The 21,978-nt window shown below is 46.2% G+C and overlaps 5 protein-coding genes across 5 annotated transcripts; 2 read left to right on the forward strand and 3 right to left on the reverse strand.

Moving 5' to 3' along the window:
* Positions 1-356: 356 nt before the first annotated feature.
* JR316_0008404 (uncharacterized protein) lies at positions 357-1,557 on the forward strand (the record flags this gene model as incomplete). Its single annotated transcript, XM_047894119.1, has 4 exons — positions 357-701; positions 752-892; positions 942-1,035; positions 1,082-1,557. 4 exons carry the CDS (start codon positions 357-359, stop codon positions 1,555-1,557), a joined length of 1,056 nt encoding a protein of 351 aa, XP_047747434.1.
* Positions 1,558-4,108: 2,551 nt separating this feature from the next.
* JR316_0008405 (MFS-type efflux pump MFS2) lies at positions 4,109-6,495 on the reverse strand (the record flags this gene model as incomplete). Its single annotated transcript, XM_047894120.1, has 15 exons — positions 4,109-4,234; positions 4,299-4,417; positions 4,474-4,520; positions 4,582-4,640; positions 4,692-4,833; positions 4,892-4,945; positions 4,995-5,089; positions 5,144-5,167; positions 5,232-5,269; positions 5,332-5,516; positions 5,579-5,707; positions 5,763-5,873; positions 5,938-6,151; positions 6,216-6,315; positions 6,388-6,495. 15 exons carry the CDS (start codon positions 6,493-6,495, stop codon positions 4,109-4,111), a joined length of 1,551 nt encoding a protein of 516 aa, XP_047747435.1.
* Positions 6,496-8,673: 2,178 nt separating this feature from the next.
* JR316_0008406 (Putative bifunctional polynucleotide kinase/RNA ligase) lies at positions 8,674-9,980 on the reverse strand (the record flags this gene model as incomplete). The annotated part of the gene is made up of 2 exons (XM_047894121.1): positions 8,674-9,815; positions 9,932-9,980. The coding sequence occupies 2 exons, from the start codon at positions 9,978-9,980 to the stop codon at positions 8,674-8,676; spliced, it is 1,191 nt and encodes a 396-aa protein (XP_047747436.1).
* A 1,913-nt stretch (positions 9,981-11,893) lies between these two features.
* On the forward strand, positions 11,894-12,961 carry JR316_0008407 (Oxygen-dependent coproporphyrinogen-III oxidase; the record flags this gene model as incomplete). The annotated part of the gene is made up of 1 exon (XM_047894122.1): positions 11,894-12,961. The coding sequence occupies one exon, from the start codon at positions 11,894-11,896 to the stop codon at positions 12,959-12,961; it is 1,068 nt and encodes a 355-aa protein (XP_047747437.1).
* Positions 12,962-13,487: 526 nt separating this feature from the next.
* On the reverse strand, positions 13,488-14,529 carry JR316_0008408 (putative membrane protein; the record flags this gene model as incomplete). Its single annotated transcript, XM_047894123.1, has 5 exons — positions 13,488-13,670; positions 13,724-13,915; positions 13,970-14,050; positions 14,110-14,233; positions 14,297-14,529. The coding sequence occupies 5 exons, from the start codon at positions 14,527-14,529 to the stop codon at positions 13,488-13,490; spliced, it is 813 nt and encodes a 270-aa protein (XP_047747438.1).
* Between the last annotated feature and the right edge of the window lie 7,449 nt (positions 14,530-21,978).

Here is a 21,978-nt window from a genome sequence, read left to right on the forward strand (position 1 = left end):
CAACATTGGGTTATTTTTGGCTGCTGACCTCGTTTCTTGGATGAAACGCCTGCGACGCGCCGTTCTTGATCACGATAATCTGTCTTGAGCTATACTGAGTTGTGCGAGCACACAAGACGCCATAGCAGTTGTTTTGCAGGCAAGGTTCGTTAGAATGCCATAACAAGGGCTTTCGTCACTGTCGGCGGTAACGGTGACCAATCAGGGGGGTCGTCACTTCAGGCTCCGCATCAAAAAAAGTTTCTTCCACCAACGCCCACGTTGCGGCACATGTACGTCCAACTGTATGCCTTTCTGTGAATGCTGGAATTGCTCAACGTCGATACAGGTTAACCTGCCAAATCCAGTGATTGCACATGAATCAATGCATTCGACGCCTGCTCTCAAACTCGTTTAAACCATGGTCTAACCGACGCGCCGTGTCCACGATAGCTGCGACAGTGGAGGAGGAAGAAAAGTGGTTAGAGTTGGAAAGGAAGAAATTACACCGCAAATACAGCTTAAGGATCCCGCCCCCCGCTAGAGTCGGTACTAGCTTTCTGCCTGCGTTTCCCCTCCCTCCCAGACGACCCGTCCGTGGTGTAGACAAAACGACGTTGGACGAACTCTATGAAACGTTGGCATTTCTTCTTCGAAACCATGCTGCCAGAGATTATGGATTATCCACGAGGCCGGATGGTTATTTATCAGTATCCAAATTGGTGAGCTCGTCAACTTTTTATAGTAAAGGCACAAGCTTATGTGGTTACAGTTGAACTACCCGATATTCCGTGGTGTAGACTTCTTCAAGCTTCACGACCTTGCGAACCGGGGGAGAAAATATCACATACATATTATATATGACCCCACAAAGATAGATGGCCCATGGTGGATACGTTGTCAGAAATTTCAGGTAAACATGCCTGATTAATCTGTTAATCTTGTGCTAAACCTCTGCTCAGGAGGAACATTTTGTGTATCGGCCAGCTCTTCTCTCAAACGCCAATGGGGTCGCTGTGTATAGAACCTCCCTTCAACTTTGGGACTCCTATATATGTAAGCAGTATCCACTACCTCGATTCTGTTCTGACCTTTAATTCAGCGCGTACCGGGATAGCAAGGCATAATGACGAATGGATCCGTCTGGATCCCTACGTACCGAACAAAAGCTATATAGACAGTCTCGAAGACGAGGACGAAGTCTTCATTTTCCTCGATATCCACGACTGTCTTTTGCATGGCCTTCGGTTTTTCTACGAACTGCACACTTCCCAGAAACGAAACGCCACTACACCGCTAATGACCAAAGGCGATCTCTTTGGTAACATTCCTCCTTCCATGTTCTCGCGTGTGCTGTTCGTTCAGGCCACGAAGAAACATGCTTGGGGATTAGACCCATTGGCTGCACAGAAATCATGGACGGTTGAGCCTGACGATCTCGACGAGTACGGTATGCGTAAAACATTCCTCCCTGCTCCACCTAGGCCTTTGCACGCCTTTGTCGATTTCCGTGGCGCGGTCAGGCCACCACATCCTGAAACCATCCAGGAGGCTACGAGTGCTGTTAATACTACTTGAATGTACGAAACCTTTTTTATAAATCGGATAATACTTTAAACACGAAGTAAAAACGACAAATTTTTCTTGTCGTATCAGATCTTGACTGGAATTCCACAATATATATAGGTATATTGACACCGCTAGAAGACGATCGAGCAGACGTCTTTTGTGCTCCGCATAGGAAAGCATTGACACTCGAGGCTCGAGGTGTTTGTATGGACGAGTGGTTTAATGAATTTAAGGGATGTTATTCAACCCCCACACCTTGATCAGCTCTAACAAACGCTGGCTCTTCGTCGCTCCTCCATCTCCTCCATCTCCACCTCCGCCCTATACCATCCAAAACATACTGCTGCTCTCGTAGCCAACACAACGTGCAGCACCTGTTATCTTGTTGCATCATATTACAGACAGTGACTACATACTGCTTTTTACCACCCCCATATAGCAAGCAGTGCACTCCGTTATAGTTGCCACATATATGATCATGTAGATGGCATTCGCAAGGTCAGGTTAAAGAGAGCCTGCTGAAGGTGCCATTTACGCATTTATGGCCAATGACTTCTCACAATCACGCCGACTTGGACTCATCACGGCACGAATTCGCAGTCCCACACTCCACCACTTCCTCTTGCCTTCCCCACCACTCCGCCTTAACTCAGGATCCTTCAACTTGAATTCATTATATGACCCTACGCCTCAGGTTCTGTGAAGCCCTCTGCAGGCGCTCTTGTGGATCCGGAACTAAGGTTTAGAATCCAAGTCTATTGCATGCCACGGACTTGATGGATTCATTTATGTCATGTCAAACACAACCAACTACATCTCCACTATACCGTATATCTGATGATATCCTATGGTTAATTTCCATGACCAATACTGAATATGATCTCACGAAATCGTCGGAACCACTTCCTCTCGACACTGCACGCATAAGCTCTCAAGTATGTCGCCGGTGGAGATCTGTTCTGCTTGGAACATCCTCACTGTGGGGACGACTCATAGACTGGCGCTCTCTTAACCAAAAATCCCACAACTGGCGAGATCTAGTTCTAGAAAGGAGTGGCAGGTCCCAGCTTTGGATTTTATGCCCCGAGTCGATGGAATGCAGCAAATGTCCAGAGCCCGGGTACTGTGGTGAGGTTAGCAACATCTTCGAAGAGTCTGCAGAATCGCATCGATTTGTGTGGTTTCAAAATCTGATCATACAGAACTGGGAAAGAATTGAGAAAATTGCATTTCTCGGTGATTACGGATGCCTCCGCTTCAACTTCCATGCTCTGCTATCACGTAGCGCACCCAAGCTGCAATCAATCTCTTCCTTCCTTACATATGGATAATCATCAAGGCGAAATCTTTTCCAATTATGCCCCTCGACTACACGAGTTCAAGTCAATGTCCAAACATTGCAATCTAAATATCGCTTGGGTGTCGAACTTGCGCTCTCTATCTCTAGGAGGAAATTTCAATAATAAAGAAATATGCGAGGCTCTGAGCCACGTGCCATATCTGAACTCACTTACACTCCAACAACATAAACTTGTTGACGACTATCACCCTCCACTAATAAATTTGCCCTGTCTGCGCACATTAATTCTCGATATCTGCTTAATTTATCTTCGAGACATCATTATCCCCCCTTCGACCACATTGTATCTGTCAGGGATAATGAACAATGGCCAGGAATCTTATGAAAATCACATCGCTTCGAAACTTCACAGTCGGTTTGCCATAATACCACCAAAGTCAATTTTTCTGTTTCTCGCTATCTCAAAGTTAAGACTTCGAGATGGCATGGCGAGGTTCCTTCGTCCGGATCCATCCACACAGTCTTTTTGTCTCCTAACCAGATCATTCCAATCACGGGGCACTGAGGTACATATAGTAAACTGGATAAATGCTCTGTCGTCTCCATATTGCTCGACTGTCACTGTCCTGGAACTCTCCATGCACTATATCAACTATTGGTCTATGTCTCAAAAAATATGCCACACATTCAATCGATTGCTTTCACATTTCTCTTCAGTAAACACTCTGAAAATGCGGGAGCAAGATATCTTCATCCTAATAAAATGCATAGACGCTGCAAATAAATCCGGCTCGGAGGCACCATTATTTCCAATGCTGCGTGATCTTACGGTATCAACACTGGATTCCCGCAGACCAAATGGGTGCAACTGTGTATATCATCCCGGACCTGCTTCGGGTTCTATCGAACAATTTCTCAAGTTGAGAAATAATCAAGGCATACCTAATATTCAGATCCTATCCTTGGACCGCACCTATCCTGGCAGCCTAGACCCATCTGATCGTGGTATGCGAAGTCTGGATCCTGCTCTGGATGAACTTGCGGGAATGAAAGTTGTTTGGAAGTTTGAGGACTGTATAGTGGAATATGAATGTGGAAGTGGATTTGAGTGAGATGCCTAAATCTGCCCACCCAATGCTTATACACTACTCCCTGATTGACATTTAGCAGGCATGTAGGCGCTGTACTCAATTATATTTGTCAAATTTGTAATGCCAGTCAAGTTGTCCTTCTAGTCTATATTGTACGGATAATTCTATTTTACTTTTCAATATCACCCTTCATACCATTAGGATTTTTTTGCTCTAGCAGAGTTTTGTCCTCCCCATGCAATTTCCCAAGGAGTTTGCTCCGTGCCAATATTCTTGGCCCAAAGAAGTACAAAACCTACGCAGTACGATCAACACAACGTCATGCTATGACGATCTATAGATAGCGTCTGGGAACTTACAATTGGAATCGGGCTCATGACTGTGCCTGCCAGTGCAAACATTGTATTAGCCCATCTGTATCCCATAGCCCGAAACATCCTCTCAGCAAATAACGGGAACGCCGTAGCTGTCAGGTTACCTGGCAGAAAATATTAGCATCGAATCTAACTGACTGCCTGGTCTCGGTGAACTTACGACAAAGACTTTGACCTGCTAATGCTGAAGACGCATAGACGCCATAACTGTGACCATTGTGTTAGAAATCGACGGTGACTATTCCGTGCATATCGTTCGAATGCCTACCAGTCTGCGATGTATGTGAATATCGTCATGTATATCGTGGAGACTGCCCATAAGTAAATCTATGTAGAGAAAGTCAGCAATCTCCATGCTTTCAAGAAAAATCTGCATACTGTCAGTGCAACAACGAGGACAGGCCATGGGACTGATGATGTTGCTGACCAGGCGAACATGAACATTGAGATGGGAAACAAGAATCCCGCCACGCAGGCCAAGTGAAGTCGCGCTTGAGCGCCTCGAGTGGAAACATATTTTCTAAGTCAAGTCGAAGTCAATTGAGGACTGTCCGTTTCTTGTGAGACTTATATCTTACCTATACAGTCGTTCTTGGTATCTGTTAGTCAAGAATCCCAGAAATCCTCCAACACTATGATCAGTCTGTTAGTTATTTGTTTCGTTGGAGGTGAATGACTCACGCCATCGTCATGTACACAGTCCCCACTTGGCCTTGGTTGAAACCGTGTAAGCTTCTGAATACCCCTGGAATGGACCTAGATATTTTAATTTGATTCTATCTCTCGAGAGTTAATGTGACAGTAGTGTACTCAATCATGCAAAAGTATACCCCCCAAGCAATTCCTATCCATATCTAGAGCATCCAAAAAATGTTAATGAATGAAGTGAACGAATTTGGAAATACGAGTCTTGCTTACACTAACGGCAGTAACGATTGGTTCGAAAAGTAACATCGCTACACAACAACGATTAACAAGGGCATTATCATTCTGGGTTTGAATGAAGTACAACACTCACAGATTGGCCGCGTAGAAGACATATATATCCTTTTTGCCAGCCCTATTTTAGCCGTTGACAAGACACTGTAATATCGGTTGTCCCCAGAAGATGCTCTGAGTTTCCGTGCCGTCTTTTCAAGGATTACTGAAGGACGTGTTTCATCTATAGTCAAAATCATCACGACAAAATAAACGCCCGCTATGCTATGAAAACCAAACTAAGCATAAGTGGGGAGGGTAATACGACATTAAACGAGATAACATACATCAGGTGTATCCATTGAATCCATCTCCATTGGAGTCGATGGTTTTGCTCTACCCAGCCACCAAAAACTGCTCCAACGCCGTTTCCTACGAAAGCAAATAAAGTGTACAAGGCCATCGGTAGTCCTATCCTATCCATATATGTCAATAATAGACCCTCTTCAAATGATCTTGATTGACACTCACTCCGCTGGACTCCATAAATCTGCAACCGTGCCTGCAACCATTGTTGACCCGGTAGACCCAAATGCGCCCTGTAAAAATCTAGCTATAATGACTGTTTGAACGTTATGCGACCTTGAAATCTACCCATTAAATCCCTCTCTACCTACGACCATGATTAGAACTTTTGGAGACGTACAAGGCTACCATAACATGCATCATCAAAAATCCCAAGAAGGAAACATAGTAGAGAGGCAATCTGCCAAAGTCTTCGCTGAGAGAAGATGTGACGAGGGGCACGATGCCGAACCCAAGACAGTACAGACTTAGTCCCACAGTAGCCTGGAACTGAGTGCAATTGAGATCGTGCATCATGGAGGGCGCACCCATGCTGAAGGAGGTGGCCGCGGTAGCTATATTAGAATGTAAGTTCAGAATGGGCTTAAGGCTCCGCAGTAATGCGAAAATGAAGCTCACAGACGAGAAAGGTGAAGAAAGAGGTAACAATGGTAATTAACCATTTCTTCGAGTAAGAAAAGTATATAGGGTTACGCTCATCAAGGGGTTCAAAAGACACCTTTTAACAAAACAGAAAATACGAAATGTCAATTGATAAATCCCAACCAGCAGAAGAACAATGGATACGAACAGCAAAAAGTGCATCTTTATCTGAAGAAGGTAGACGAGAGTTTAACCCAAGTCCTGACGACGATGGCGTGCAAGATCCTGAAGGCGTCGCGGTGTGATCAATTGTCATTTTTTGGAGATCGATAGGATACGACGTCCTGTCCAAAGGTGCAGGCTACGGACCGAAAACGTTTCTTTGTCTTGCTTCTGCCATTTTATACTTTGGGCCAGGTGGTTGCTCCACTGAGAATAATTGTACATCGAGGATTCGGATTTAGGAGATGGATTAGTAAGATACTTTTCGCATAGTTATGCCGGAAGACATATGGGAAAGCGATGAATGAGTCAAAACTCGGAATTGTGCCGGAAGGGTCGAAATAGTTGGCCACCAATCATATATAGATCCCAAGCCTTCCTGTGGGCAGACATGGACGAGACACGGCCCGTGTATACATGATGAAGGAGGTCCGCCCGTACACGAGTCCCAGTGACTATCTTTGTGAGCGACTGATCAACGTAAATAAAGCCATTGGCAGTGCGGGCCTTGCGGACTGTGTCAAATTAGAGTCTGCACTCGGTCGATAAAATCCGAAAAAATCAGGGTCTTGAACGCTAGAAGCAGCCTTCACCGTCGTCTTTCATATACCTTTAACTAAGAGGATGGTATTATTTGAAAAAAGGGAAATGAGAACGAAGCTTTACTGACCTTCCGGTCCATTATTGTGCCAGTACAAGGTAATGAGCAAAACGCGAGATGGACTTTAGCATGCCTAAATCCGAGATGTATTTGTCAGACCACTGTGTCAGTTTTGCCAGTGTAAAAATGGTGAGTTTCAAAGGGGGAGAGGTAAGAGCCATTTCAGACTCCTTGGGTAATCTAGAGAGACCTTTAAAGCAAGAATGACAAGTTCCCTGAGACTGCCTCAGATTTTACGCGCCCCCCTGGCAGAGTGTATATTTTGCTACTTGATGAATCCTGAGAACTCAGAAAACTGATGACCTTCGATGACCTTGAAGTGCACATTTGTCGTTGACAGTGAGTGTACAGAACCATTCAACGGAATCAACAGGGCTACAAACGGACATTGAAATGTCTGGCACGTACTACTAAACAGTGGACATTGACTCACTGGCAACCTGAACAGTTAGAGCTAGTGAGATATTGAAGCCTGAAAAAACTCCTTCCAATTGCATTCCAAGGAGTGAAGTGTGAAGAACTGTGTATTTTCGACGTCTATGCCGCTCCTTTGTGGTGGACGTACAAGCCAAGTGGCAAGAGCAAGAATTTCTGATGATCGAGATGAGCCGACGCGATACCGCCTGCCCTGAACTCATCACGTGGATAGGCCAGACTTTAGGACACGCTGCACACCCGCGTCGTTGCCCCTATTCCAGCTAGATGCAAACTGACAAACGTGATATAGTCTCGGACGAAAGGTCCTAAGGCCCACAGAAATTCCGCAAATATTTGCGTCGAAAGTCCGTCCAGCAGGATAATGCTGCATCGATGTTGGCAAAAATACAACAATGTACAAACAATGTACGGTGTGCCAGGATTAAGAGTATCAACCAGGAATAAATCTAGTTTCTCTGACGTTACCTATTCGTTGTGAGACTTTCGGAACTTGTTGGAGTCGATCATTCACAGCAGGTACGGAAACCAGCCAGCTTACACTTGATCAGATAACAAGATCTAGTACTATCAAGAGGAAATTACCTTCAAGACCGGCAAACATGTCTCACGGTATGCAGAATAAAATCGTTTCAGAGTTCCTTTCTCCTTCAAAGTTGCTTTGCCTTGGGCGTCCGGTAAGAAATGCACCAATCTACTTGAAGACTAAACAGTAGGTTTTCCCTCAGTGAACCTCCCGTGTAATTGAAGGGTGCAAGGTGACACTCAATTACCTCAGCTACTACAACCCCTTCGGCAAACCTCTGGGTGTACCCGTACAGGTATTCAATGTCAACACTGTCATTTAAATCTCCAACCTTTGGCAACATATTATTCACTGCTCCGAAGACAATGAACCAGGCTTCGACCTGTGATGCAAACGGCCCGGGAAAATGACTACAAGCTACACCCTTCGAGTCCTCCTCAGGCCTCAATGCTCTATTTATTTATTTCAACTCGGAGCTGTTTCTTGAGAGAAGAATGTTATACTTTTGAGACTTATCGCTGTTCTTACGGTAGTAATTAACTTGTGTTTCAACTTTCATATTCTATTGAGATACAGAGAAATGTAGTGCATTTCTGAAAGGAAAATTGAAGTGCGTTTTTGTACAAATGAGCAACGGTGGTATACCATGGCTATACTAATTCTTCCACTTTCCCTAAAACCTCTGTTGACCGCAGATCCACCGGTATTTCCAACTGATTAACAAATGCTGCAACCCTCCGTACGGGTGCATCATCGATATACCACGCCATCAACGCTTCCCGGAGCTTCTGGTTTATATCACCCCTTCTCATTCGCTTCCTAAATGTATCTTTGAGCCTGTTTGATTTTGCGTTTGCCAAACTTGGAATATATCCTTCCTTTTTCAGCCGTGACATAGCATCTGTCAACTCGCCTTCTTGGAGAGTGAAGATGGCGTCTATTCGGTCCCATGTCTTTTCGATTTTATTTAACCAAGGTGCACCACCATAATCATCTGCAATCTTTTCAAGTGAGTTGAGAAAGTTCTCCCTGTGCTTGGCCATAGTGTTAGCAATGTCGTCAGTCTTGAAATGATGGATCTGTAGTCGGTGTTTACTGTAGATTTCTAGGATCTGAGAGTTTGATGGCGGCATTCGTGGGGAAGAGGAGGGTTTGCCTTTCCATCCTTCGGCGAGTTCGAAATAACTTTCAAATTTGATTTTTATTCGCTTTGGGTATCTATCGTTTGGAGATGTCCAAAACTTTACAACAAAGCCCTCTTCATTGTCGTGGTTGAGCTTGCTGAGATGGCTGGGTGCGACTGTGTCAGCAACATGTCTTTTTGGTCTTGAAAAAGAAAGAGCTGTCCAATCAAAATTATGAGGCGGCTCCTTCCCGTCCTTTGCAACGATGGATAGCAGAACAAGATCTTCCTTGGTGTAGACGACTTTGATGGGCATCTTTGGATCGACGAGTTCAAAGACGTATGTACTTTCTTTGTCTAGCCTTTTGAGAGCCCCGGGGTAGCGCGTATCGAGGATGCGCTGAGCTGATTCCGCATGCGGGCTTTGGAAGGACGTACGGCTAACAAACATCCATTTCCCGCCATACCAGAAAAGGCTGATCAAACTCCCATCCACCTTCTCCTCAATGGCAAAAGCATGCTCATTCCCCGTCGGTTTGTACGCGAATTTCTCGTTGTAGTTGAAGAACTTTGGTAAGCTCCTCGATACAACTGTGCCTGTCTGCTTCTCCGTGATAAGTGTCCTGGCAGCCAGAGTAAGGTCATCCCACTCCTTGAGTAGATAGGTTGCTTTGTTGTTATAATTATGAATAGCGAGAGGAAGAGTGGGGTGCTGTTTCGTTGTGATCAGGGAATAGACTTTGTTAGATGGCTGCCTTGGGCGTTCAGAGGCGTGGCTTTGCGACCCGGGTCAATAGCCAAAGATCGGAGTGGGGATATGTCGTCTGGTTCCATGCTCTCTGGGTGAGTATCATCGACCTATCAGCCTCTGGAAGTTTAACTAGAATGAGTATGCCTCTGGTCAATAGTAACGCATGTCCTGCACACGTCACTTTGCAAAGATAAGATAACTGGCTCTTGTGGCAAAAGTTGCAGACTACGAAATATTGAAAATATTTCCGGGAAGCTAAATGTAAGCTGTTTCTGTAACGAGCTGAATGAGTTCAAGTAAACCGTTGTTCACAGAATACTTGGGGTGCCTTGGGCTTGCCCAGGCTCCTTCAGTTTGGATCTCCAACGTGATCGGCGTGATCGGTCATGTGATGGAAACACGTCCAACGCGACTGGGTCGAGAGACAGACACACCGAAGCATTATCCGGTGAGGATGCAATGCACGTTGAGGTTTAGACCCGATGGTCCCCATTTGAAGATCCAAATCTTTCAGCAAAGTCTGAAATTGAAGGAGAGCTGGGTAAGACCAGAGCATCTGGTTAGTAACAGAGTGATTGAGGCGAGGCTGAGCCCAATCCAACCTGCTATACCAGGTGCTGAAGAAAAGGGAGCGGTGGGTGGGTCAAAAAACAAAAGAGCTAAAGCGCGGCCTGCGATTGAATCAGAGAATCACGCAAAGATAACCAGAGATCTTTGATGATATCTTACTGGATACAGTCAACTTGTTTGTGCATCTTATAATCTAAAGCCTATAGTTGACTGTACAGTACCAGACTCCTGATTTCAATCGCTAATCGTTATCTTATCCTTTTATGTGTCCTGCTACGCTTGTCACATTTGGGATTAAATTAGATTCGCACAATCCGATCGTTGTCCAATCACCCATGCACCATGCCAATTGCTCATTGACAACCTACTCAGAAGCATTAAAGCACCAATGCGAAAGTACATAGTTTCCGTTTAGATTAAATTTTGTCTTGGGACAGAGTATACTGGCCAAGTCTTGAAGTTTGGTCACTACAACGTCGGCAAGAAGCACCCGACATCGGCAAGGAGGCAATGATCATTGGTAGTGATAAAGTGCAAAGACAGATATCGATTTGAGTATAAGAATAACCAGGCATGTTGAGATATGATCAGGGAAGATATGTCAACATACCAGTCAAAGGGTTCTTGGTTATGTTAGTTTGAAGTTGATTCGGAGCAACAAGTGAGTTAAATCGGAGCTTTATCAATAGTGTGAAATATCTTCGGCGGCTCTCGGCAAATAGCTGCTGGTTCTGTTCTTTGGCGGCGCAGACTTTGACCGTTTCAAATAGATTCATAGGATGATTTCTCCAGCGTTAACCGTTCCTAACTTTACATTTGAGCGGGAGCTATTACGTCTGCTCCTTTCATAAAAATTGTCAGATCGGTGCGGCGGGCTTGAAGATTGGAAGACGGCTTTCCTGGACTCAAACCTATTTCTGTGTGTGAATGAACTTCGAGCTGGAATGCATTGAACCGCTGAAGCGACCCTGACAATCCTCGGCTAACTGGATTGAACTTATCCGATAACAGATAACTTTTCCCTAGACGAAGTGGTGAGATTAAGACTGATTAAGAGCTTTAGCCTTCGTGGACTCCAAATGCCCACGCCATTTAAGCAATTTGAATATGCAGGCGTCCAGTAAGGCCCAGACTTCGAGTTTCATCCTTGTGCTCACCGACAATGTCAACCGAGGTCAACCGACGCGGGACGCGATCATGGGCCATACCGCCAATTCCGACATTGTCGAGATTCAACGAAATCCAGGTTGTCCCAGACTACCCAGTGTTTCGTGTGTTCAATCAATCGGACGGCAGACATATAAAATACACGTTACCACCGGCGAAGCGGTTATGACAATTTCCACCCGGAGGGCTGAGGGATTTAACGCAGCTTGAGACCTGACCACCACCAACACCCACCGACATCGACACCGACTTAGAGACAATGTCAACAAAGCCCACAGTACCGATGCGCCAACAAGTAGAGGAGTATATCAACGGTCTTCAGGAGCAGATTGTACTCGCGTTAGAGGAACTAGACCCCACTGCACCGGCATTCAAGCGGGACTCATGGGTACGAGCCCAGGGAGGCTCCGGGCGATCCTGCGTCTTTGCATCGCCCGTCGACGAGGATGCTTCGTCATCGCGCCCACCTACAGTACTCGAAAAGGCCGGAGTGAACATCTCCATCGTCCACGGTGTACTCCCTCCACCCGCCATCAAGCAGATGCGCGCAGATCATATGTCGATGCCTCTCCCAGACAGACCGGAAGGTCTTCCATTTTTCGCTGCAGGTATCAGTCTTGTCATTCACCCACGGAACCCACACGCACCTACCGTCCACGCCAACTACCGCTATTTCGAGATTACAGAGCCCAAGCCTGTTGAATCCGACCCAGCCGAATCCTCAGACCCGCAGGTGCTCGCGTGGTGGTTTGGAGGAGGATCAGATCTGACGCCCTCATATCTGTACGAAGAAGATGCGGTCCACTTCCATTTGACGATACAGGCTGCCTGCGACAAGCACGGTCCACAGCTGTACCCGACGTTCAAGAAATGGTGCGACGAGTACTTCTTCATCCCCCATCGCGGCGAATCTCGCGGGATCGGAGGGCTATTCTTCGACGATCTCAATGAAGGCCCGCATTTGCGCCTCCCGAATTCAGAAGCCAAGCGTCCAGTGACACCTGTCGAGATCTTTGCCTTCGTCAAAGAACTCGGGAACGCGTTCGTCCCTTCTTATGTCCCCATTCTCAAAACCCGCAGCGTTACGCCGTACACACCACATCAACGTCGCTGGCAGCTTATTAGGCGTGGGCGATATGTTGAATTCAATTTGGTCTACGATAGAGGCACCAAGTTTGGTCTGATGACACCTGGAGCCAGAATAGAGAGTATCCTCATGAGTCTGCCCGAAACAGCGCGATGGGAATACATGTCAGAATTGGGAGAGGAGGGCACAGAGGAGGGGAAACTAATGGCAGTTCTCAAGGAACCGAAATCATGGGTTTAGATAAATAGAGAAAGTAATACAGGTTTTGTACAATATTCAGTTTAAAACGACCAGCTCCTACACTGACAAATACTTACGCTATGGCCCCTGGAACTGCCTGGTTGGTAGGTGGAGGCCGGTTTCTATTGGGATCCATCTCTGGGAATTTATCGCGCCTTCAAATTTGACAGTGAGACTAGGTAGAGGAAAAAAGCTTCGGGGACCTACAAGTGTGTAATAATGCTTTGATCTCCACTGTACAAGAAAACATCGTAAAGCAAAGCACCGAGTTGCGCTCCTGCGAATGACCCGATTATAGGTCCCCATATCCAATATTCACTGTTAGCGGAGAAGAGATTAGACGCATTCAGAGATAGTTGAGACCTCTGGCGGCCAGATTGATACTTACTGTCTTAGCGTGAAGACCTGGCGTCCATACCCAACCATGGCGGTCGCCATTCTTGGCCCGAGATCGCGAGCAGGATTAAGGGCAAAACCTTAGGGAAAATTAAAACGTCAGTAGTGAGCTCATTTCCCAGGGACGGACTTAATCACCTGTCTGCATGCCGAAACATGCTGCAATGCCCACAAAAACAATGAAGATACCTACAGCCACCAATCCTGGCGTAAGAGAATTCCTCGGATCCAACAAGGACAAGACGCCAAATAGCAGCAACGCTGTGCCGATAAACTCGTCAAAGAAACAGCCTATGTTTGTCATATAATCGAGCTATAAAAACTGTTGTCAAAGCCAATGCGAAGAGGAGAAAAATGAAGACTCACTGGGATAGTTCCGAAATACCCTGCTGTTGATAAAGTTCTAATATGGTTCCCTCCCTCTTGGATGCTTATAGCAGTCTTATAATTTCCATAAACGATCAATGCACCACACAAAGCTCCCATTAGCTGGCAGAAAAAGTAACCGGGAACTTTTCGCCATGGAAAACCACGCCATACGGCCATCGCGAGGGTGACCTTGCCCAGGTTCATAGTCAGAGAAAAACCATCAACATCTCAACAACGACTTACTGCAGGATTAATATGTCCCCCAGAAAGCAAGATACCTAAAGCGATGCCTGTTCCCCATCCCAAGCTGACTGATGCCCAAGTCTAACCAAACACGAACGTTAAGCGAATGGACCTCGACGCCTTGACGGAAGAGTGCTCACCCCGGCAGGTGTCGAAGCAATCTCAGACAAATGGCTCAAATTGTACTGGCAGTTAGCACCAGTCCCAAACATAACCAGCATCATCGTCCCAAAGAACTCTCCCGCGTACTCGAAAACGAATGAACTATGTGTTTCATATAAGATAAATACGGTTGAGAACCACCAGAAAGGATTGAAAAGGGCTAACCGAGCACGCCAGAGACGTCCAGTATGGTATGGATGGTCGTCTGTAGGCCCATCGCGTTCGTGTTCTTTTGGTTTCATCAAATGTCTCACCTGAATGAGATGCGTCGACGGCCCTCGCGAAATTGGAGGTGGAGGAGGAGGAGGAGCATTATATGCATGCTCGTTATATTCCCAAATTTCGTCAAGCTTGGAAGAGTCAATCTTGGGTGGGCTGGAGGACGTAGACGCAGACATGTCCTTGCAGTCTTGATTAGTCGAAGAACTGTACGGCACCTTACTGGTAGATGAATGGTTCCCTGTGAGGGATTGTGGGTGTGACGTCTGAGAAGATTATCGACATTCGAAACACTTTATAACTTTAAGAATACAGGCCCCCAACCTGGCGCGTGCATAAAGAATCCGTGTCGAACCGTGATCTAATTGAGGAGCTTGGACGAGTATAGATGAGACATGTGGGTCATTTCAACTTGTATCTGCACCAAAGTGACGACGGGTTGTCCTAAGTATGCTTCCGCGATCACCTTTGCTATATTTCCCAATTGAAAAGAATACAGAAGCGCCCAGAAGCACCACTGTCAACGAGTATCCAGGTTAGCTTTTCATTATAGATTTTCCGATTCTGTGCGGTAACGATATGAAGGCATCGAGGGTGACAACTTGAAGCGGCCGGCTCTGTCCAAGGTCATTCATATCGTGGCAAGGGGAACTCGGCCTCCTAAGGCCTTCGATCTGCCCTTGATTCGCTTTCGATTGGCCGGTCGGATTGGATTTCAGCCAGTTCAACCAAAGGGCGATATGATGAGAGATCCAACATAAAACAATCGAAATTTGACTAGAAGGGAAATCTCGAAGCAAAGCGCTTGGTTACAGATGGAATCAGGTTCAAATGGGTGTTTACTAGTTACTAATTAGAGAAAGAAATTCAAAAGCAAACAACGCGACTGTCAACTCGAGGCATCAACAACGTGACGGTGAATCTTAGCCTGTGAACATTTCCATTTTTGGTACGAGGCCAAGCCACCATTTGACCAATATTTGACACTTGTTTATTTCCTACATGAATTTGGAGGCTAGATCGCTGCATGAAGAACACTTGTGAACTTGTGTTGAACCAAACAGTTTGGAAAGGGATAAATTATTTACTCGAAGAAAAAGTAAAGAGACGCGGTCACAGTTAGGTCTAGACTCGAAGCCTTAAGCTTAGGCCTTAGGCCTTAGGCGCTAGGCCTTGATTTTGACTCGGATTCTATCGCAATGTCGATAGCAGTCATCACATTGCAACAGCTCTGGCTGGCCAGTCCCGCATTCGTATTCGACTCTATTTGGATGACCCTTCCAAACGATTTTCATTCCCACAAATTCTTCCAAGCAAGGATCCAGGCTACGCATCAAAGGATAACCTTTGTCGTTGACCGTTTTGACCGTGCCTATGGTAATGATTTGGATGGGTATGCCTATGCTTCTTCGTAGCTTGAGGAATATCTCAATAGATCCAGATGCAGGCCCAGGATGATATTCACAATTACATGGGGATCTTTCCCAGTCGAATTGATGTATAATGAGACCGCGCAGCATTGGAAAAAGTGGACTCTCAGACTCGGAGTGCGTGAATACATTCTGCATCAGGATGTAAATATCTCCTTCACTGAGTTTAAGGGTTTCGAGCGAGGGGAAGTATGACAAAAATTGCTTAAATGCATAATGGAATGAGAGGGGACGATGATTGAAGCCGAGGCAGCTGATCTCCAAAGTGGTAACTTCAGAAAAATATGGAAAGGATAATAAATCTATAACGCCATCCAGACCGTGCCTGCAAGTAGGCAACAAATTGTGTCCATCCATGCGAATCTGTAAAGCAAAAAAGCTTGTATGCTCATCAAATTCGTCATGATACCACTTCTCATTGCTGCAGATTTTGAACCGTGTAGTATGCCTCGGGTTATCGTCTCGGATTGTAAGCTCTTCTGGCATGACGCACAGATAAATGAACTTGGGTGGCGTATTAGTGAGCCGACTCCGAATTTTGGAGCCAAGGTACTCCTCATAGCACTCCCGACCATGTATCACGGGCCCACACAGACATACTCTGGTCGCAGGGGGTATAATGAGGTCTCGTGGATATGTTGGACATTCAGAGAGGAATAATGTATGTAGTCGGGGCAGATGTATCGGAGGGGGGCGATAGTCAAGAAGCAATTGATGGGGTCCTAGCGTGAGAGAGCTTAAATATGGCATCTGACCCAGAACTTTGCATATTTCCCGATTATTGTAATCTCCTTGGAGAGTTAGAGTGCGTAAGTTGTACATCCAGGCAATATCTAAATTGCAGTGGTTTTTCAATGATCTGAAGTCCTGCAGTCGTGGTGCGTGATGGTCAAACATTTTGCCTGGGTATTTACCATCCCTTGTGTTTAAGGAAGGAAGAGTTAAGGATTGCAGGTTAGGTGCCCTGCGCTGAAACACATTCTGGAAGCGGAATGGGGTGCTACCGCATACATAAACCAGTAAGAATTTTTCAATCCTTTCCCAGTTCTCTGTAAGGAGTGTTTGGAAAAACAGATGGGAGGGTGATTCGGGAGGAGGATGGATGGGACGTTCAAGTTGCAAGGTGGTGTGTTTGTAAAATACAATTTCAAGGCGAGGTATGTATTCCGGATGTTTGATCCAAAGGAGAGATGTCCCACTTCTTCTAAATACCTCGTTCCTCCATTGGTCAGACCGTCGGCGGAGAAAGCGCCAGTCCATGAGTCGTCCCCAGATGGCAGGAGCCCCAAGCAAGGTTGACCTCCAGTATTGGCATACTTGTGAGCATATACGTGTAGTACGCAAGGGATTTACATTGTCGTCTTCAGCATTAATCATAAAAATAAGATATAAGATATGATCGGGGACCTTGCACATTGGTGATGAGGGATTTTGTTCCACTAGGCATGGCTTGCGCGCAATTAAGACTTCAGCCATATTATAATTAACGTTATAGCGTTGGAAACAGAGCGTTTCTGTAGTACACAAGCCTCAGAAGTCGTTTAGGAAGATGGTTGTTGTCAAGTAGATGTTATGGGATCGGATTGAAAGGTAGCAGTTTCCCACGACAGCTTTTCCCATGACTCGTGAAACCTTGAGAGCTCAGGTGAGTCCGTAAGATTCAATCCAAAATTATATGTTCAAATTTTCAAGACAAGGATATATCGTATAGAATATTTACAGATGTCTGAGGCTGCGAAAATCCAAGTTCCTTTGTGGTCATTGACGGGTCATGGTGCATGCTATGTAACCCAAGCCTGTCAAATCAGGCAATACCATTGGTACTTTTCGCGGTGCCCCAGAAGTCTGGTTTTGTGGCTTGATCACGGCTACAAATGGCTGATTAGGGACTTCATAGTAAGAAAGGCAAAAATGTAGGACACAGACAAATATTTAATGACACTCTGATTTTCAAATCGGTCCCCACTGTACAGGAAGATATCGTAAAGCATTGTACGGAATTAGGCGCCGGTGAAAGGTGCGATGACAGGAGTCCAGATCCAATATTGACTTTTCATGAAATCAGCACGCTCTTATGCATAACAGAATAACGGGCAAATAAAAAAATAAGTGCACGCAAGTGCATGCAAGTGCATGCAAGTGCCACGGCTTGCGCTCGTGCATATTTTCCAGAAAAATATCTATCAGTAATTATGTTTCCTGTTCATTTTTGACATATTTGCCTGGAATATAGACTTCGGGGTTGCCTAATCAGGGAACCCCGAAGTCTATATACCTCAAAAATACGTCGAAAACAAACAGGAAACATAACTGCCAATACATATTTTGCTGGCAAATATGTATGAGCGCCAGCGGTGTGCAATGCAAGTGCAACTCTGCACTTGCATCGCGCGTGACAGTGTGTGAATATGTCACAATTATTTCCTCGGGACAAAGGTGCCGGTGCATGCCGAGTGAGGAGAACATGCCATGTTTTGCTCGTACAACTGAGGTCTGAGGCAAATAAACAATTTTGGCTTCTAGCATGAGTTTTGAATACTACCTCTGTTAGACTATTTATTCTAAAATTTGCTTCAGACAGTTTGTGCGCCATTTTCTGGCACATTTCACTGCCAGGGATGTGTTGTCACGGACTTGTGATCTGTCGTCACAAGAACCAATGAACTCGTTGTAAATACACCTTCTGCCTTGGAGTATGGGAAAATAAAACATAAAACTTATATATTTCGGTCTGTGTGGTATACCCATTCTCCCGAATAGTGTTTTTTACTCTCTCTGGGCACCTTGGGGCAAAATAAATCAAAAATAAGTTTGAATATTCTCTCTACAATGATGAGGTACTACATCAAGCAAAACAATGTCTGCCTGCTAAAACTTCCGCTATTCGGATTAAGAAATCGGGTAACATTAAAAATTATGATTATAGCTGGGGATTCTGCTGGCAATTATACAATAATTGACTCGTCTCCGATAACCTTCTAATTTATGTCAGATTTTAACTGACTGTCGGAATGTGTATACTTGCGACCCGTAGCCAACCACAGACACCAAAATTCTTGGCCCGAGATCTCGAGCAGGATTCAAGGCAAAGCCTAAAATGGAGAGTTCATCGTCAAATATAATGAAACGACATAATTGAGTAATAGTGAGATACCTGTTTTCATCCCGAAGCAAGCTGAACTTCCTACAAAAACAATGAAGATTCCGACACAAACAAGTCCTGGTGTCAATTGGTTGCGTCAATCCAACAATGAGAGTACACCAAGTATCAGCAGAGTCGTGCCTATGAGTTCGTCAAAAAAACACCCTAGATCCGTCATATAATCGAGCTATGAATCTAGGTTGAAAATGTATTCTACCAAATGATAATAAACAAGGAAATAATGAAAAGATAATCTCAGTACGATAGATACGAACTGTGTATTTCTGGTAGATACCTAATGAAAAGATAATCTACACAAAGAGTAAGCAATGAACCAAATGTAAGTAAGATAGCTGGCACACACCTCAGTAAAATAGATACGAACTGAGGTGGTGCCATTTCGTCAAAAGGAATATAAGTGAAATGGCTTGAATGTAACAAGTAACTAAATATGAATGTAACGAAAAATGGTCCATAGTCCAGACCGCCGTCACGAGGACGCGCCGGTCAGTTTGCTATTCCAACACTCCCCCTCAAACTGCGGCGCGTAAACCCATCGCGTTTGCAAAGTGCTTTGCTTTCGCGCTCGGAAGAGCCTTTGTGAGAGTGTCAGCGGTTTGATCGTCCGTGGGGCAGTAAATAAGTTTAATGGAGCCGGAGTCAATGATGTAACGAATAAAATGGTAACGAATGTCGATATGCTTTGTGCGTGCGTGATATTGTCCTCCGTGAGCGAGAGCGATGGCCGATTGATTGTTGCCGTAGAGTGTGGTGGGGTGTACTATCTTGATATCGAGTGCGCTAAAAATATCGTTGACGAGGCTGCGTAACCACATGGCTTCCTTTGAGGCGTGGGTAGCGGCCACGTATTCGGCCTCGGCTGTCGACAGGGTGACCAACTCCTGCTTTTTCGACGACCACGACACAGCTCCTCCATCCACCACGAACACGTACCCTGAAATCGCCCTCCTGTGGTCTTGCGACGCCCCATCTGCGTCTACAAAACCCACCATGTCCCTCTTCTCACCGCCATACGTCAACGCCAAGTCTCGGGTGCCCTTGAGGTACCGAAAAATCTTCTTCACCGCCTCCCAGTGAATCCACGCCGGATTGTCGACGAATTGCGCCATGGTGTTCGTTGCGAACGTGATGTCGGGTCGCGTTCCCATTGACGCGTACATGAGCGAGCCCACTGCTTCACGATAAGGTACGTTTTTCATCCGTGCGATGTCTGCGAGAGCGGTCGGACATTGTGACCTGGCAAGTGGCTGATACAGGTCCATGGGAATTGCACTCGGTTTCAGGTCGTCGAAGTTGAAGTGCGTCAAGATGGTGTCAATATACGCGTCCTGGGAGATGGAGACGGTTTTATTGGCGGTGTCGCGAGTGATTTTGAAGCCAAGGAGCCATTTGCATTCACCAAGGTCCGTAATCTTGTATTTCTTGTTGATTTCGACCTTAAACTGCGCAATTAGTGGCGTTGAACTCCCCGTTACCAGGCAATTGTCGACGTGTACCCCCACGATGACGATTTCGCTGTCCACCACCTTCACAAACACACCCGGATCCGCCTCCAACACCCTAAACCCCAACTCCCCCATCGCCTTTTTCAGCGCCTTGTACCAATTCCTCGCACCCTGCTTCAACCCGTAGAGTGCCTTGTGAAGGCGATACACGTAGCGACGTGAGTCCGTTGCAAATCCGCGTGGCTGCTCGAGGTAAATGACCTCGTCTTCATCCAGGTTCGAGTTCAGGAACGCACTATCAAAGTCGATGCTTTCGAGTGGCCATCCGTTGCGGTTAGCGAGTGCGATCAGGTATCGGAAGGTGGGCAGGCGTGCAACGGGTGCGAAGGTCTCGGTGTAGTCCACGCTATGGATTTGGGTAAATCCGCGTGCGACAAGACGAGCCTTGTACTTGTCAATCTCGCCTGCGGCATTCTTCTTGATGCGTAGGACCCATTTGCTGCCGATGACGTTAGCGTTTGGTGGGCGTTCAACCATCTTCCATGTCCCGTTTGCCTCGAGTGATGCAAGCTCGGCTTTGATCGCGGCCTCCCATTTCGGCCAGTCAGATCGCCTTCTTGCTTCATCGTACGTCGGGTTCAACCCCTCGGCTGCATCCATTGCAGTCGCCATTGCAAAATCCATTGCCTCAACAATGTCCCATGCGTCCGCCAACAACCCTTCATTACCCACACCCTCAACACCAGCCTCGCCTTCCTTATTCTTCTCAGAAACCTCTGGGACAACCTGGAGACCGCGCGGGAACTGGCTTGCTGCAGGTAAGTTGCTAGCTTTTGCAACTCCCTGCCGAATGTCTCTGACGTACGTGCTCTCCTTTCGCAGCCGTGTACTTCGACGTAGCTCGGGTTCTGCTGTAGCGGGAGTGTCGGTGTCGGGTTTGGGGATATTTGGGGACACGTGGCACTTGGAATCGTCCTCGTGCTCACTGTCTGACTCCCCCTCAAGCGGTGCGTGTTCCAATACAATCTTGTCCGAGATAAATCTGATGCTTCGTTCAACTATCACAGATCTTTTCTCTGCGTAGTACACACGGTGCCCGTGACTTTCCTCGTCGAACCCAACCCACTTCCCTGGCTTTGCTCGGCCATCAAGCTTCGAACCACTGGTATCGTGCACCCACACATCACAGCCCCATGGAGGAATGTTGGAGATATCCGGCTTCTCGCCTGTCAAGACCTCATACGGAGTTGACTCGCCAAGCGCCTTTGTTGAAGTGCGATTCTTCAAATAAACCGCATGGTGCAAGGCCTTACCCCACAAGAATTTCGGTAGGCCGCTATCGTGTCGCATGGCACGCACTTTGTCAAGGAGGGTACGATTGAGGCATTCCGCAACGCCGTTGTATTCGGGGGTGTCGTGTACGGTGAGTCTTCAAGTGGTGCCGGCTGCCTTAAGATGGGCTGAGAATTCATTACTCAGATATTCTCCTCCTCGATCACTGTGCAGCTTCTTGATGGGGGCGTCAAACTGGGTCTTCAGCCAAGCCTCGAACTCACAGTAGTGCTCAAAGACTTCATCCTTGGTGCGCAT

The sequence above is a fragment of the Psilocybe cubensis genome, chromosome 7 (genome assembly GCF_017499595.1).
Source record: "Psilocybe cubensis strain MGC-MH-2018 chromosome 7, whole genome shotgun sequence".
NCBI classification, from domain to species: domain Eukaryota; kingdom Fungi; phylum Basidiomycota; class Agaricomycetes; order Agaricales; family Agrocybaceae; genus Psilocybe; species Psilocybe cubensis.